The sequence below is a fragment of the Protomyctophum bolini genome (genome assembly GCF_963924005.1).
Source record: "Protomyctophum bolini genome assembly, chromosome: 8".
In the NCBI taxonomy this organism is placed as follows: Eukaryota; Metazoa; Chordata; class Actinopteri; order Myctophiformes; family Myctophidae; genus Protomyctophum; species Protomyctophum bolini.
Genome location: NC_137869.1, coordinates 2,735,013 through 2,752,433, shown reverse-complemented (window position 1 = coordinate 2,752,433; position 17,421 = coordinate 2,735,013). Strand labels below are relative to the sequence as shown.

General features: G+C 45.2%; 1 protein-coding gene across 1 annotated transcript in view; it reads right to left on the bottom strand.

Annotated features, from left to right (window-relative positions):
- Positions 1–17,421, bottom strand: part of LOC308319541 (protein sel-1 homolog 3) — a gene marked incomplete at both ends in the record, with an annotated part of 57,260 nt that overhangs the window by 23,497 nt on the left and 16,342 nt on the right. Inside the window, 9 exons of the mRNA XM_080769646.1 lie at positions 1,606–1,731; positions 2,450–2,620; positions 2,735–2,803; positions 4,590–4,827; positions 5,354–5,500; positions 8,424–8,482; positions 11,466–11,589; positions 12,643–12,692; positions 15,396–15,511. Coding sequence (XP_080625772.1) covers positions 1,606–1,731; positions 2,450–2,620; positions 2,735–2,803; positions 4,590–4,827; positions 5,354–5,500; positions 8,424–8,482; positions 11,466–11,589; positions 12,643–12,692; positions 15,396–15,511 — 1,100 coding nt within the window. The remainder of the gene's footprint in view (positions 1–1,605; positions 1,732–2,449; positions 2,621–2,734; positions 2,804–4,589; positions 4,828–5,353; positions 5,501–8,423; positions 8,483–11,465; positions 11,590–12,642; positions 12,693–15,395; positions 15,512–17,421) is intronic.

Below are 17,421 nucleotides of genomic sequence, written 5' to 3'. Positions count from 1 at the left end.
ACATGAAGATAAACCCAGGTTTAAAGGAATCAGTCTGGACAGAACTCTCTAAACATGAAGATAAGCCCAGGTTTAACAGAATCAGGCTGGCCAGAACTCTCTGAACATGAAGATAAGCCCAGGTTTAACAGCAGCAGGCTGGACAGAACTCTCTAAACATGAAGATAAGCCCAGGTTTAACAGAATCAGTCTGGACAGCGCTCTCTAAACATGAAGATAAGCCCAGGTTTAACAGAATCAGGCTGGCCAGAACTCTCTGAACATGAAGATAAGCCCAGGTTTAACAGCAGCAGGCTGGACAGCGCTCTCTAAACATGAAGATAAGCCCAGGTTTAACAGAACCAGGCTGGACAGAACTCTCTGAACATGAAGATAAGCCCAGGTTTAACAGCAGCAGGCTGGACAGAACTCTCTGAACATGAAGATAAGCCCAGGTTTAACAGCAGCAGGCTGGACAGAACTCTCTGAACATGAAGATAAGCCCAGGTTTAACAGCAGCAGGCTGGACAGTGCTCTCTAAACATGAAGATAAACCCAGGTTTAAAGGAATCAGGCTGGACAGAACTCTCTAAACATGAAGATAAGCCCAGGTTTAACAGAACCAGGCTGGACAGAACTCTCTGAACATGAAGATAAGCCCAGGTTTAACAGCAGCAGGCTGGACAGAACTCTCTGAACATGAAGATAAGCCCAGGTTTAACAGCAGCAGGCTGGACAGAACTCTCTGAACATGAAGATAAGCCCAGGTTTAACAGCAGCAGGCTGGACAGCGCTCTCTAAACATGAAGATAAACCCAGGTTTAAAGGAATCAGGCTGGACAGAACTCTCTAAACATGAAGATAAACCCAGGTTTAACAGCAGCAGGCTGGACAGAACTCTCTAAACATGAAGATAAACCCAGGTTTAACAGCAGCAGGCTGGACAGAACTATCTAAACATGAAGATAAACCCAGGTTTAACGGAATCAGTCTGGCCAGAACTCTCTAAACATGAAGATAAGCCCAGGTTTAAAGGAATCAGTCTGGACAGAACTCTCTGAACATGAAGATAAACCCAGGTTTAAAGGAATCAGTCTGGACAGAACTCTCTGAACATGAAGATAAACCCAGGTTTAAAGGAATCAGTCTGGCCAGAACTCTCTAAACATGAAGATAAGCCCAGGTTTAACAGAATCAGTCCGGCCAGGGCTCTCTAAACATGAAGATAAGCCCAGGTTTAACAGAATCAGTCTGGCCAGAACTCTCTAAACATGAAGATAAGCCCAGGTTTAACAGAATCAGTCTGGACAGAACTCTCTAAACATGAAGATAAGCCCAGGTTTAACAGAATCAGTCTGGCCAGAACTCTCTAAACATGAAGATAAGCCCAGGTTTAACATAATCAGTCTGGACAGAACTCTCTAAACATGAAGATAAGCCCAGGTTTAACAGAATCAGTCTGGCCAGAACTCTCTAAACATGAAGATAAGCCCAGGTTTAACATAATCAGTCTGGCCAGAACTCTCTAAACATGAAGATAAGCCCAGGTTTAACAGAATCAGTCTGGCCAGGGCTCTCTAACACTGGCGTCCCTCTCTAGTGTGTAGGTAAACAGGGGTGTATTACCTGAGCCCCAGCGTCGTCCCGCTCTGCTTGGAACTTCAGGAAGTGGAAGGCGCCGCTCCCCTCGTGCATCAGCCCGTGCAGAGCGTCCTCGTTGGCGAGGAGCGTGTTCTCGGCCGCGTATCGTTTCTGTCCCAGATGGGGAGATTCAACCACACATTAGAGACACCGTTTCATTCCACTGGTGTTGATTTTGAGAGCAAAGTTTTGGGTGAAGCCACAAGCCCTTTCCTACTAAAAGCTTTTAGTTGAAATGCCTTATCTGTCACAGTCTGAGTGCAGGGAGTGTGGGTGTGTCTGAACCACCTGCATTCTATCCCCTGCAATCATGCCCACAGTATTTAAGTCTCAGTCTCTCTGCAATCCTTGCCAGATTGTTTTGTGACCTTCCAAAGCACCCAAGCCATATTCAAGCCTTTGCCTTACTGACTTCTGTTTTTGCATTTTCCATAGACCACGATTTTTGCCAAGCCCTTGCCGGTACTTCTGCCCTCGCTGACTGCCTTAGGATTTTGACCTTTGCATTCTACTGTTTTGATTTTTGCCTGCCAAGTTTTTGGAATAAAACCTGCTTTCAGTGACTTTTTTTGTGTCTGCATCCTGAGTCCTTTTCCACGCGTGCCTGACATGATCAGTTCACTTGAGTGAGTATATACTCAACTTGTGTGCCGAAAATAGCCGATCTACAAGCTCACGACGTGTCGCAGCGCGACACGTCGTGAGCTTGTAGATCGGCTATTTTCAGAGAGTGACACTCGCCCCCACAAAACCAAACATGAAATGACCTCGACACTATTGTTCATAAATAATATGCTTTCGGGGATAATATTTGTACAACGTGTGTTACCTGGTCCGTCCAGCTGTCCTCCGCGCTGTGGGCAGCGGCGTTGGCGTAGTAGCTGTAGGCCACGTCCAGGTCTTTGGGGAAGCCGTCCATACCCTGAGAGTGTTTGTAGCCCAGGTGCATGAGCGCTAAACGGTCGTGGCCCGACGCGCCTATCAGACTGTACACATGACCCTGGAGACGAAGCACAGGAGACATGTGTTCTGTATGACCCTATCAGACTGTACACATGACCCTGGAGACGAAGCACAGGAGACATGTGTTCTGTATGACCCTATCAGACTGTACACATGACCCTGGAGACGAAGCACAGGAGACATGTGTTCTGTATGACCCTATCAGACTGTACACATGACCCTGGAGACGAAGCACAGGAGACATACATGTGTTCTGTTGTATGACCCTATCGGACTGTACACATGACCCTGGAGACAAAGCACAGGAGACATGTGTTCTGTATGGTAACAAAATGGTAAATGGTCAATGGTGCATTTATATAGCGCCTTTATCCAAGGCGCTTTAATAGATTTTGCATTACATTCACCCATTCATACACCGATTGCGGCGGAAGCCACAACCAGCACATCGGGAGCAATTTGGGGTTCAGTGTCTTTGCCCAAGAACACTTCGACATGTAGACAGGAGGAGGAGGAGCCGGGATTCGAACCGCCGACCCATGGATCATTGGACGACCTGCTCTACCTCTTGAGCCACAGTCGCCCACAAGACAACTACTCACCCCGTTTCTGTTTTCCTCCCAGAATGTTCCCCAGTGAGGGGTGGGAGAGGCTGGACAGCAGACTGAACTGTCCCCAGTGAGGGGTGGGAGAGGCTGGACAGCAGACTGAACTGTCCCCAGTGAGGGGTGGGAGAGGCTGGACAGCAGACGGCTGGACTTTGAATTTCTCTAACTATAAACTTTCATGACAGCAGAACAGCCTAAAGTACAAATATAATTCATGAAAAGCTACTACAGTGAAGTCTGTTCACAGAAGTTGTTGTAGGATAATGTGGGGATTATCTGACGAAGGTACCATTTGAGGGGGCAAAACCTTACATATACTAAATAATACTAAATTGTTTATAGGGTCAATATAAGTAAATATAATATAGCCTTTCCACAGGAGTATCTTTTTATATTTTTCCAAAAAGAATACAAACAGCCAATAGCATATTACAAAGTTATCCCCCTCACTGGTGAAACTTCCGGGAGGAAAAACGGGCAAGCACCGGGGTGAGTTGTCCAGCTATCAAACTGTACACATGGCCCTAAAGACGAAGCACAGGAGACATAATAATAATAATAATATCTCAAACTTATATAGCGCGAAAAAGGAAACGAAAAAAAAAAACACTAAAAGCTAAAGAACATTAAAAGACAGTGGAAAGGGTTAGCTAGGGAAGGCAATGTTGAAGAGGTGGGTTTTGAGGGTGGATTTGAAGGTTTGAAGGGTGGGGGGCATCTCCGAGTGCCTTAGGGAGGGCATTCCACAGGGTTATGGGGCAGCAAAGGCGAAAGCTCTGTCACCCCACGTATGGCAAGACATGTTCTGTATGGCAGAGCAGTGGTCCCTTTTCCTGACTACATGTTGGTTAGAACATGAGAAACTATATCTAGCATATCGTTGCTGTCGGACAGGGTGGGGGGGGGGGGGGGGGGGGGTGGGAGCGGGGAGGGTAAATTAATGTCTTACCGTACCATGTGTTGTTTACGCGTTAATAAAAGCATTCAATCAATCAACTAGAAATGCACTCTGTCGAGGTGCCGACTTGCGCACAAGTAGGCCATGCATGGCCTACTTGTGCGCAAGCAGAGCGCGCAAGTGCTGCTACTAACTAATGTCTATTACAACTTCTGTTATAAATCCTTTAGACCCGTTACTGACCTTATACCGACCTTGAAAACATACCTTAAGTTATGTCACCATCAACAGCCAATAAGGGACCACCATTCTGTGTACATACATACATACATACATAGACTTTTTTTTAAACCCTACCCATTTTAACCAAATACATACCATACCATACATACATACTGCTGGTCCCTTATTGGCCCGGTGGAGAACACCGACATGCATACATACGTACCCAGCCGGTCGCAGTACGTGCGCGCTCTGCTAATTACCGTTATAATCCCCACCTGTTGCCGGTGGACGGGGCTGAGCGCCAGGCCGGCCAGGTGGACGGACGCCAGCATGAGGGAGGCTCTGTGGTCACCGAGGCAGGACGCGGCCTCCAGCAGAGCGTGGCGGCTCCTGGACGCCGCTCCTTTCACCTGGTCCTCGTCCAGCATCCCTCTGACAGCCTGGTCGTACAGCCTCCTCACGTCCCAGGCTCCTAGTGGGACGACAGCAGGGGGGTCGTCATCCACATGCTGGCTTGTGGTGGTGGTGGGGCATTGTTGGTCAAAATGTAATTAGTATTTGCCACGGACATACAAAATGACCGGACAATAACGCTACCAGGGACTGATTAACCCCTACGAGGGTCCCTGGGCTGGTAATATTTGCAGGGCCCCCATAGCGCGCGTGACATTTATCATCTTTTTAACCTAAGTTTAACAAAATTAACAGCCAATGAAGGGCCTTTTCAGGGCGTCAAACCTATAGTACCTCACGCTCCAATTTCCCCCGAAGGGCCCCTGAGAGCCAAGGGCCCCTGAGAGCCAAGGGCCCCGGGGTCACGGCCCCACTGGCCCAATGGGTAATTTGTCCCTGAACGCTACCAGAAACACACAAAGAGCTAGCCCTGAATGACCAACAGGTCAATCAATCAATGAATGAATGAATGAATCAATGAATGAATCAATCAATCAACTACTGTTGACCAAAAATAGCAGATCTAGATCAAGCTCACAATGCTTCAGGTTGTGTCGTCCTGTGAGCTTGTAGATCTGCAGTTTACCTGTTCCCAGAGACTCCTCCTGTGTCTGTAAGAAGTGGAACAGCGTGCGGTACTTGAGTTGCGTTCTCCAGCTCCACCGCTGTCTGCACGCCCCCTGCTGGCTGTTCGTCCTCCATAATGATGTCATGTAAGACGAACTGCACCGACCTGAAATGGTTCAATGTTATGTTTAAAGGGACACTTCACCCTTTTTGCTAAAATATATATGTTAATGAACACTTTCCTGGGGGTCTTTGTGTGTGTAATATGTGGTTTTAGCTATTTTAGATTGTAGCAGTGAGCACGGTGTCTCTGATGTCATGGACACTGGTTTCACTACCTTCCTGGACTACAATTCCCATAATTCTTTGGTGCTCTGCTCCTCCTTGTGGATAGGGGAGAGCTGTCTTACTGAGACAACTGGTGTCCATGACATCAGAGACACCAGGCTCACTGCTACAATCTAAAACCACATATTACACACATAAAGACCCCCATGAAAGTGTTCTAAAGCTTCTTAACGTCATTAACATATATGTTTTTGCAAAAAGGGTGAGGTGTCCCTTTAAGAGCATGTTACTTCATAATGTTATGAGGGCTACACCAGTCTGAAATGGTTCAATGTGATGTTATGTTTAAGAATATGTTACTTCATGATGTTATGAGGGCTGCACCAGTCTGAAATGGTTCAATGTGATGTTATGTTTAAGAATATGTTACTTCATGATGTTATGAGGGCTGCACCAGTCTGAAATTATTCAATGTTATGTTATGTTTAAGAGCATGTTACTTCATGATGTCATGAAGGCTACACCAACCTGAAATGATTCAATGTTATGTTATGTTTAAGAGCATGTTACTTCATGATGTAGTGAAGGCTACACCAACCTGAAATGGTTCAATGTTATGCTATGTTTAAGAGCATGTTACTTCATGATGTAGTGAAGGCTACACCAACCTGAAATGGTTCAATGTTATGTTATGTTTAAGAGCATGTTACTTCATGATGTAGTGAAGGCTACACCAGTCTGAAATGATTCAATGTTATGTTATGTTTAAGAGCATGTCATTTCATTATGTCATGAGGGCTACACCAGTCTGAAATGATTCAATGTAATGTTATGTTTAAGAGCATGTCATTTCAATTTTCATGATGTTATGAGGGCTGCACCACAACCTGAAATGATTCAATGCAATGTTTTGATAAGAGCAAAGGTTTTCCACATCTAACGTGGAGAAGCCTTTATTTGTATGATTTGTGACCTTAATTTTACAATATTAGGCGGTCACTAAAAGACTAGCCTCGATACCCAGGCTTTCATTTCGTCTGCGCGAAAAATGAAAGCCTGGAGGAACGCTATTGGCTGCCTTGGTCTAGAAGTGGGAGTCAACGCTTCCGGGTGGGCGTCGCTCCAAATGACGTGACGTATAGCGCTTCACTAGGTGGGAGAGGAGTGGCCAGGGCTGACGGACAGATCGGTGAGATCCAATCAGGGCGTGCGCAAATCTCAGCCGCGAGCCACCTACTATAGACCAGAAACTTAACACGTTAGCTCAGGCTACTAAAAGACTAGCGTGAGGCTTTTTGTAGTTTTTGCCTGGCACAGCCAAAAGGGCGCCGGAGAAACGCCTGGCTTTAACCCATTCTGAACGGGAACCCGTTTTGGTGTTGGCATCATGTCATGCTTTAGCTATTGAAAAATAGCAGATCTACAAGCTCATAGCGCGCCACCGAGTGGCGCGCTATGAGCTTGTAGGTCTGCTATTTTTAGAATCTGATCTCACGTCAGAATGGGTTCATCAGACCAGTGTGTGTCCAGTGGAAAACCTCGTATGAATCTGATCTCAGGTCAGAATGGGTTAAAAGTTAAGGATGGAGTTCCTGAATCATCATCATCATCATCAGGTAGTATCATTATCAGGAGTAAAGGTCCCTGCACACCGGACGCGTTTGTCGGAAAACCGATGGAGAAACATTCCGAAAAACACGTCCAGTGTGCAACCACTGGACTTTGGTATGATACAAGGGGAGGGGTTATAGGGGGAATAGATGATATTGTGATGTCACTATATCAACTTTTTGTCCTTCTCATTGGCACGTTTGACTGTCAAGGTTTCAGCAGAAACCCTGTGAATACAAAGGGAAGACTTCATTGTACATAGCAACCACACCAAACCACACCAAGGGGTCTAATGGAGTTCTGTCACCTCATAAACACATAACAACCACACCAAGGGGTCTAATGGAGTTCTGTCACCTCATAAACACATGAAATATTGAAGAAATAAACCCCACAAAAATCACGGCACTCCATCTTTTTCTTGCCTGGTTTTAGTGTATTCAAGACAGGAGTATCTCGGGGCGCCCGCTGGCCTAGCGGTCCAGGCCCATGCCACATATATAGGCTCTGGCCTGACAGCGTGTTGCGGGTTCGAGTCCTGTGTTCATGGCGACCTTTGCTGCGTGTCTCTTCCCTTCTCTCTCTCTCTCTCTCTCTCTCTCTCTCTCTCTCTCTCTCTCTCTCTCTCTCTCTCTCTCTCTCTCTCCCCCTCTTTCCTGTCACTGCCACTTTTGGCAAATTATTTTGCCAAAATAATTTGCCAAAATAATTTGCCCCCCAAAATAATTTGCCCCCCAAAATACTTTGCCAAAATAATTTGCCCCCCAAAATAATTTGCCAAAATAATTTGCCCCCCAAAATAATTTGCCAAAATAATTTGCCAAAACCCTAATTTTCCAAAATAATTTGCCAAAACCCTAATTTGCCAAAACCCTAATTTGCCAAAACCCTAATTTGCCAAAATAATTTGCCAAAATAATTTGCCAAAACCCTAATTTGCCAAAACCCTAATTTGCCAAAATATTGGCAAAATAATTTGCCAAAACCCTAATTTGCCAAAACCCTAATTTGGCAAAATAATTTGCCAAAATAATTTGCCAAAATAATTTGCCAAAATGAATGCCAAGCGGTCCCTTCCAGTCACTCCCTGAAGAAAAGAGGAGTATCTCTCACCGTTGTTTAAAGCCAAGCGGTCCCTTCCAGTCACTCCCTGAAGAAAAGCGTCAGTGAATGTCTTTATTTCTGCACACCGACGGTGAGTCTTATTCAGATCCCGGAGCGTCCTCTCGGGGAGAAGAGGATTGTTCACCTGTTAGTTACACACGGAAAACTAATTAGTTACAGGGGTTATATATTTATATAAGTGACATTTAAACGGATATGTTGAACCACTTAAACCATGTTATGGTTCACCGGAGTGCCTCAGGGCTCTCTCTCTCTACTAGTGACTTTTCAGATCATCAAGCAGATCGAGTTGATCTGATATTTCCCCACAATTAGCTGGGCTTTAACCCATTCAGGTTCGGGAACAACTTTTGGTGTTTAAAGCGTCATGTTATACTTTAGCTGTGTTTGAATCTACAGGCTTGTAGATCTGCTATTTTGTTTTTGAAAAATCTTGAATAATGTGGCGCAAATTCTTGAATATATATATATTCTTTCCGAGGGAACGTTTTAAACTCAAATCTTTGCTTCTGGGGGGGGGGGGGGGTCCCAGCTGGAACAACATATTTTCAGATGGGGGCCTGCGGCCAAATACAGATAATTCTTGGGTAAGGTAAGGTCATTTTATTTATAAAGCGCCTTTCAAAACAATCGTTACAAGGTGCTGTACACAGTAAAGTAAAACAAGAAATAGAGATACTCACTACATTAAGCCAAAGTATTTACCATATAGGTGTGTTTTAAGCAGCTTTTTAAAAGTGTCAACTGACTCTGCATTTTTTTAATTCAGAGGTAACTCGGTGCAGAGTTTAGGTGCTATAGCTGAGAAGGCTATAGCCTTAATTCTCTTATGGGGGTCCTTAACAAGAAAAAGGTTGAGCACCACTGACATAGAAACAGGATTTAGATGATTCTTTTTTTTTCAGCTCTAAATGGGGTGGCTAAAGGAAGTGTTAAAGAGCTTTATAGCTGCTATTAGTGTGATTGTTTGCTCATGTAACAGCTGGCTCTTCCCATTCGTCAAGCGTTAGTACACAGGAATGCTCAAACAAACAACATGAGTAGACACAATTGGACGCTGATGAATGAGTGTACTCTCTCCTGATTGGATGAAATTGGCAAACGACTAAGGGTCGATTCATACTCCTATTTTAGAGCCGAATAAAAGTCGGTTCGGCGCTGTAGAGCCTACAATTTGACGTCATTTGAGGTTCGGGGGGGCGGGTACCGTCCTAAAGTCGGCTCTTCGGTGCTACTGAAATTTTCTGACGAGCCGAAATCATTTCGGCACTACAGCAGCGCCGAAACAGGAGTATGAATCGGCCCTAAGGAACTGCATGAGAGACTTCTGCTGAATGAAATAAATGAAAACTTTTTGTTTTGACACAAAAAAAAAAAAAAGTAGTTTATTGGGCGGGAACCCCTTTTGGTGTTATGCATCATCATGTTATGCTTTGAAAAATAGCAGATCTACAAGCTCATAGCGCTACGAGCTTGTAGGTCTGCTATTTTTTGAAAAATCGAAGAACGACTGACATAGAAACAACAGCTTTTTCAGAAAACTGTCAGGATGTATAGAAGACATTTATGTATTACCTAATAAATCATTCACAGAAAATGAAAATAAATGCTCCACTTCCTAGGCAACAGTACCGGATGGGTCCACTCTGCTACACAGTACCTTATGGGTTCCTAGGCGACAGTACCGGATGGGTCCACTCTGCTGTTCAGTACCATATGGGTTCCTAGGCGACAGTACCGGATGGGTCCACTCTGCTACACAGTACCTTATGGGTTCCTAGGCAACAGTACCGGATGGGTCCACTCTGCTGTACAGTACCTTATGGGTTCCTAGGCAACAGTACCGGATGGGTCCACTCTGCTGTACAGTACCTTATGGGTTCCTATAGGCAACAGTACCGGATGGGTCCACTCTGCTACACAGTACCTTATGGGTTCCTATAGGCAACAGTACCGGATGGGTCCACTCTGCTACACAGTACCTTATGGGTTCCTATAGGCAACAGTACCGGATGGGTCCACTCTGCTACACAGTACCTTATGGGTTCCTATAGGCAACAGTACCGGATGGGTCCACTCTGCTGCACAGTACCTTATGGGTTCCTAGGCAACAGTACCGGATGGGTCCACTCTGCTGTACAGTACCTTATGGGTTCCTAGGCAACAGTACCGGATGGGTCCACTCTGCTGTACAGTACCTTATGGGTTCCTAGGCAATAGTACCGGATGGGTCCACTCTGCTACACAGTACCTTATGGGTTCCTAGGCAATAGTACCGGATGGGTCCACTCTGCTGTACAGTACCTTATGGGTTCCTAGGCGATAGTACCGGATGGGTCCACTCTGCTACACAGTACCTTATGGGTTCCTAGGCGATAGTACCGGATGGGTCCACTCTGCTGTACAGTACCTTATGGGTTCCTATAGGCAACAGTACCGGATGGGTCCACTCTGCTACACAGTACCTTATGGGTTCCTAGGCAATAGTACCGGATGGGTCCACTCTGCTGTTCAGTACCTTATGGGTTCCTATAGGCAACAGTACCGGATGGGTCCACTCTGCTACACAGTACCTTATGGGTTCCTAGGCAATAGTACCGGATGGGTCCACTCTGCTACACAGTACCTTATGGGTTCCTATAGGCAACAGTACCGGATGGGTCCACTCTGCTACACAGTACCTTATGGGTTCCTAGGCAATAGTACCGGATGGGTCCACTCTGCTACACAGTACCTTATGGGTTCCTATAGGCAATAGTACCGGATGGGTCCACTCTGCTGTACAGTACCTTATGGGTTCCTAGGCAATAGTACCGGATGGGTCCACTCTGCTACACAGTACCTTATGGGTTCCTAGGCGACAGTACCGGATGGGTCCACTCTGCTACACAGTACCTTATGGGTTCCTAGGCAATAGTACCGGATGGGTCCACTCTGCTACACAGTACCTTATGGGTTCCTAGGCAATAGTACCGGATGGGTCCACTCTGCTGTTCAGTACCTTATGGGTTCCTAGGCAATAGTACCGGATGGGTCCACTCTGCTACACAGTACCTTATGGGTTCCTAGGCAATAGTACCGGATGGGTCCACTCTGCTACACAGTACCTTATGGGTTCCCAGGCGATAGTACCGGATGGGTCCGAAATAGCCGTAGATTCCTGGCATGTTCTTCCCTCCTCCAATCACAAAGTAGCCATCGGTGTCGTTGTAATGGAGGCTGTCGGCAAACCTACAACATCAAATAAATAGACCAATCATCAGTGATGGGAAAAAAACATTCACATCTTTAACCCATTCTGAACGGGAACCCATTTTGGTGTTGGCATCATGTTGTGCCAACAAATAGCAGACCTACAAGCTCATAGCGCGCCACCGAGTGGTGCGCTATGAGCTTGTAGGTCTGCTATTTTTGAAAAATCAAAGAACGACTGACATTTTTAGAATCTGATCTCAGGTCAGAATGGGTTAATCAGACCAGTGTGTGTCCAGTGGAAACCTAGTATGAATCTGATCTCAGGTCAGAATGGGTTAATCAGACCAGTGTGTGTCCAGTGGAAACCTCGTATGAATCTGATCTCAGGTCAGAATGGGTTAACTCCACTAAAAAGTGTCAACACTGCCATGTAGAAATACTCTGCTACAAGTGCAACAAGTCCTGAATTAAAAATGTAGTACAAAGTATTGGCATAAAATGTTTTACTTAAAGTACCAAAAGTTAGTTAGTATAGTATACTCATTGTGCAGAATGTCTCATTTCAAGTTTTCAAATGTATATAAAAATAAAACATTTTTAAAATAGCAGATCTACAAGCTCACAATGCGACGGCTGAAGTGGTTAATGTATTTGTTTGGTAATAATAATAATAACAAAAAATCTACAAACTAACTATAGTAACAACATTTTCTAATAATTGTAGTGGAGTAAAATACAATATTTAGATCCGAGGCGAGATGTGGTGGAGTAGAAGTAAAATTATTGGAGATACTTTTAAAATATTACTTTCCACCATGCACTGCTCAAGGATGAAAGGATGGCGGATCAAAATGACATGATACATGTCACCATACATACATACAATGACATACATGTCACCATGCATGACTGAAATGACATAGTGTCTAATACGTGTTGACCGTTGAACAAGCCAGCCACACCGTTTACGGGCGTCGGAATGTGTCTTCATGTCTGATACGTGACAGTTTAATGTGAACTCATGGCTGCACATACATGCACATGTATGCACCGTAGCGTGGCCATAAAGCAATCTGGAACATGTCTTACTGGTATATGAAGGAATGGCTGTCATTACCCCACGAGGCATCCAGCGTCACCTGCAAGTACAGTAACACGACATCAAAGAACACGGCGTGACATCTCCAGACAGAGGCGTACAGTATATATCCTCGCTGCGAGGCGTAGACCTTCTATCTCCATATTTTAATGTTTAGGGGTTTTATTTTATTTTGTATAATTATTTGATATACATCTCTGTATGACCGCGTTTGAAAACTCACTTGTACTCCTTAGCGTTCAAACATTCTGACCACGAGTAAGACGCGCAAACGCGGGAAGCGAACGCAGCTCGTACATATTTGGGTTTTGGACGTATAGCTGCTTTGGGGACTCCTTATATGGTGCCCCTTTTGTGCCCATATATGGAGCTGAGTGGACCTGGCCCCTTTTGTGCCCATATATGGAGCTGAGTGGACCTGGCCCCTTTTGTGCCCATATATGGAGCTGAGTGATTGCTGATGCAACACACTCCATATTTGGATAGCGGGACAGACACACAGACACACAGACAGACAGACATGATCTGCTAGGTCTCATAGTAAGTGCTCACTGCATTCGCAAAAAAGCCCAAACCACACCAATGGGTTTGCCATTAAAACTCTTTCAGCACCACCTGGTGGTCACCAGTTTAGGCTTTGGTTTGCCGATTCGCCCATTATTAAAAAGAATAAATAAATTGTAATTCTATTATGCATGTAATGTGCATGTATTCACCTGTACACCAGATTAGAGGTATTTTCTAAATATGGATAAAAAAATAAAAAGAGTGTACAGCCCTTTGGTTTATACATTTGGTTTATAAATCCACTATGAATAAAGTGGATTGGATTGGACAGTAACGTGTCACACAAACTAGCACAAATATCCGATCTACAAGCTCATATATTATTCGTCAAGTCAAATAAATAAGTCACTTAATTTACCTTGTTGACAGACAGTGGTAGACGGTGCATATTCTGTAAATATTCCAATGACTGTGTCTTCAAGAGACACAAAGGTGACCTTCATACTCAGAGATGGGCAACATACATTGAAAATGTATTTTGATACAAAATACAAATACTGGGTAAAAATAAATATCTAAATACAAAATACAAAATACATCTTCCATCCCAGCGAAATACAAATTACAAAATACAAAAAAGTATTGCAAATATGTATTTAAAATACAATCATGTATTTCAAATACTGCCCATCTCTGATGGGCAAAAAAACATTGAAAATGTATTTTGATACAAAATACAAATACTGGGTCAAAATATGTATCTAAATACAAAATACATCTAATTTCTTCGATCCCAGCAAAATACAAATTACAAAATACAAAAAAAGTATTTTCAAATACGTATTTGAAATACATGTATTTCATGTATTTTGAAATACATGTATTTCAAATACTGCCCATCTCTGTTCATACTACACTGTAGCAAAACGTGACAATATTTGGTTGGATGCAGAGGAATAGAAAACCAAACGGTTCGACAGATAACCAACCGCCTTCTTTCGGGCTATGTTACAGTATCTGCCGAAACGTATTTGCTGGTTCCTATTCCTCCCGGTCCAGAATAAAATATTGTTCCCTTTGGCTAGCCTTTGTGCGTACAGCGGCCACCTTTTATTGCGAACGCAGTGAGCACTTACTATGAGACCTAGCCGATCATGTCTGTGTGTCTGTCTGTCTGTCTGTCCCGCTATCCAAATATGGAGTGTGTTGCATCAGCAATCACTCAGCTCCATATATGGGCACAAAAGGGGCCAGGTCCACTCAGCTCCATATATGGGCACAAAAGGGGCCAGGTCCACTCAGCTCCATATATGGGCACAAAAGGGGCACCATATAAGGAGTCCCCAAAGCAGCTATACGTCCAATACCCAAATATGTACGAGCTGCGTTCGCTTCCCGCGTTTGCGCGTCTTACTCGTATGGTACAGCCTCGCGACTCCCGCCATGCAGGCAGCTAGCTATAGTGACTCCACAGGCTACACGGTAACCATGGCCAGTGAACTGTGACCGCCACTGAATTACACCGCCGCGCCGCGCGGCCGCGCGTACAGGCTAGCTAGCCGTCGCCTGGAGTTTCCCAGCGTCCCGTTGGGCATCCTATAGCTGTCTGTATACACCATTAATCCATTCTGGGCGGGAACCCCTTTTGGTGTTTTAAGCATCGTTGTTATATGCTTTATGCTATTGAAAAATAGCAGATCTACAAGCTCGTAGTGCGGCTCGTATCTGCTATTTTTTTTGGAAAAATCTTGAAAATGTAGGCACAAATCTTTGAATCTATATTCTTACACGTTCTCAACGTTTTTAACTCAAATATTTGCTTCCTGGGAGGGGGGTCCCTGGAACATACATATTTTCAGATGGGGGTCGGTGGCCAAATACAGATAATTCTAGGGGTCCTTGACATGAAATATTGAGAACCACTGACACATAGAAACATGGGTTTGAGCACCACTGACACATAGAAACATGGGTTTGAGCACCACTGACACATATAAACATGGGGGTTTTTTTCAGAGGGTTTCATAGAATTTCAGGTCTGAAAGGGTTAAAGGAAATGAAACATCTACGCATTATGAAGACGGCCGTCGGGGACACGCCCGTGAGACCGCGCGGCGAGACACGCCGGGGGTCACAGGGGCCGCGTTCCAATTCATGTCATTACTTATCCCCCGCCTCCCCGAGGCTGCGGGCGCCACCCGCCCGCCCGCCCACCCGCCCACTCCGTCGCCCCTACCTCGCCGTCTCGTACGAAGACGTCCAGTCTGATCCACGTCCTCAGGGGAAGGGAGGCGGGCGCGTGGAAGGCCTCGTCTCTCCCGCTTGTCAGACGCGCCTGAATTATGACATCCCCTGCACATGGGAGAGAGATGTGACACGTCGTATGTCTCAGCACGGGAAAAACGCTTTTAGCACTCAGTCAGTCAGTCAGACAGACAGACGGGCACGCACACACACACGCACGCACTGCACGCACGCACGGCACGCACGCACACACTGCACGCACGCACTGCACGCACACACGCACTGCACGCACGCACGGCACGCACGCACACACTGCACACACGCACACACGCGCGCACCCCCCAGAAGCAAAGATTTGAGTTAAAAGCGTTCACTCTGAAAGAATAATTATATATTCAAAGATTTGCGGCACATTTTCACGATTTTTCAAAATAGCAGACCTACAAGCTCACAGCGCAGCACTCGGTGCCGCGCTATGAGCTTGTAGATCTGCTAGGTTTCAATAGATAAAGTATAACATGATGCTTAACCCATTTAGGCCTGACGTCGAAATAATAAAAAATTAAGTCTTCTGAAAGAATATATATATATATTCAAAGATTTGCGCCACATTTTCACGATTAAAAAAAAATAGCAGACCTATAAAAGCTTGTAGCACAGCACTCGGTGCCGCGCTATGAGCTTGTAGATCTGCTAGTTTTCAATAGCTAAAGTATAACACCCAAAGGGGTTACCGCTCCAAAATGGATGAACTCACCTGTGTGTGTCAGATGGACCAGAGAGGACCCTGGTATTAATGAACTCACCTGTGTGTGTCAGAGGACCCTGGTATTAATGAACTCACCTGTGTGTGTCAGAGGACCCTGGTATTAATGAACTCACCTGTGTGTGTCAGAGGACCCTGGTATTAATGAACTCACCTGTGTGTGTCAGAGGACCCTGGTATTAATGAACTCACCTGTGTGTGTCAGAGGACCCTGGTATTAATGAACCAGGGGGGCAGTCAGACAGATTTTTTGTGAAGCCACTAAGGAAATTAAAGTTCATATAATGGCCTGTTGTGGCGCTATCATTGGGCTCAAAAAAACCCATAGCCCCATAGAAGTCCATGTGGGCCCAACTTCACCTAGACTGTATTACCTTAATAAACATGGTCATGAATACTTTCTGCTTCCAGTCACTAGTTTAAAGTCTCATTTCTAATGTCATAATATTCTTTTTGGAAAATGATGGTCCCATTTATATAAAAAAATGACCATAAAGTCGCGCATGTTCTGAGGGGCGTGGCTACCGTTACAGTTCATGAACGGGATCCCCCACCCACTCGAGTCAAAATAAAAACCAACGAAGAAGAAGGGGGGGAAGTCCCGCCTCGTTGTCTGGGCCAGCCAATGGCCAAACTGGGCTCAAACGGATCTTGAAAGATGGCGACTTACAGTGCAAGGGATTTCAGGCTTCATTTTACGTTCATGTTAGACCCGGGGAACGCTTTGTCCATATTTTTTACAGTCTATGTAATGAACTCACCTGTGTGTGTCAGAGGACCCTGGTATTAATTAACTCACCTGTGTGTGTGTCAGAGGACCCTGGTATTAATTAACTCACCTGTGTGTGTCAGAGGACCCTGGTATTAATGAACTCACCTGTGTGTGTCAGGTGGACCAGAGGACCCTGGTATTAATGAACTCACCTGTGTGTGTCAGAGGACCCTGGTATTAATGAACTCACCTGTGTGTGTCAGGTGGACCAGAGGACCCTGGTATTAATGAACTCACCTGTGTGTGTCAGAGGACCCTGGTATTAATGAACTCACCTGTGTGTGTCAGGTGGACCAGAGGACCCTGGTATTAATGAACTCACCTGTGTGTGTCAGGTGGACCAGAGGACCCTGGTATTAATGAACTCACCTGTGTGTGTCAGAGGACCCTGGTATTAATGAACTCACCTGTGTGTGTCAGGTGGACCAGAGGACCCTGGTATTAATGAACTCACCTGTGTGTGTCAGGTGGACCAGAGGA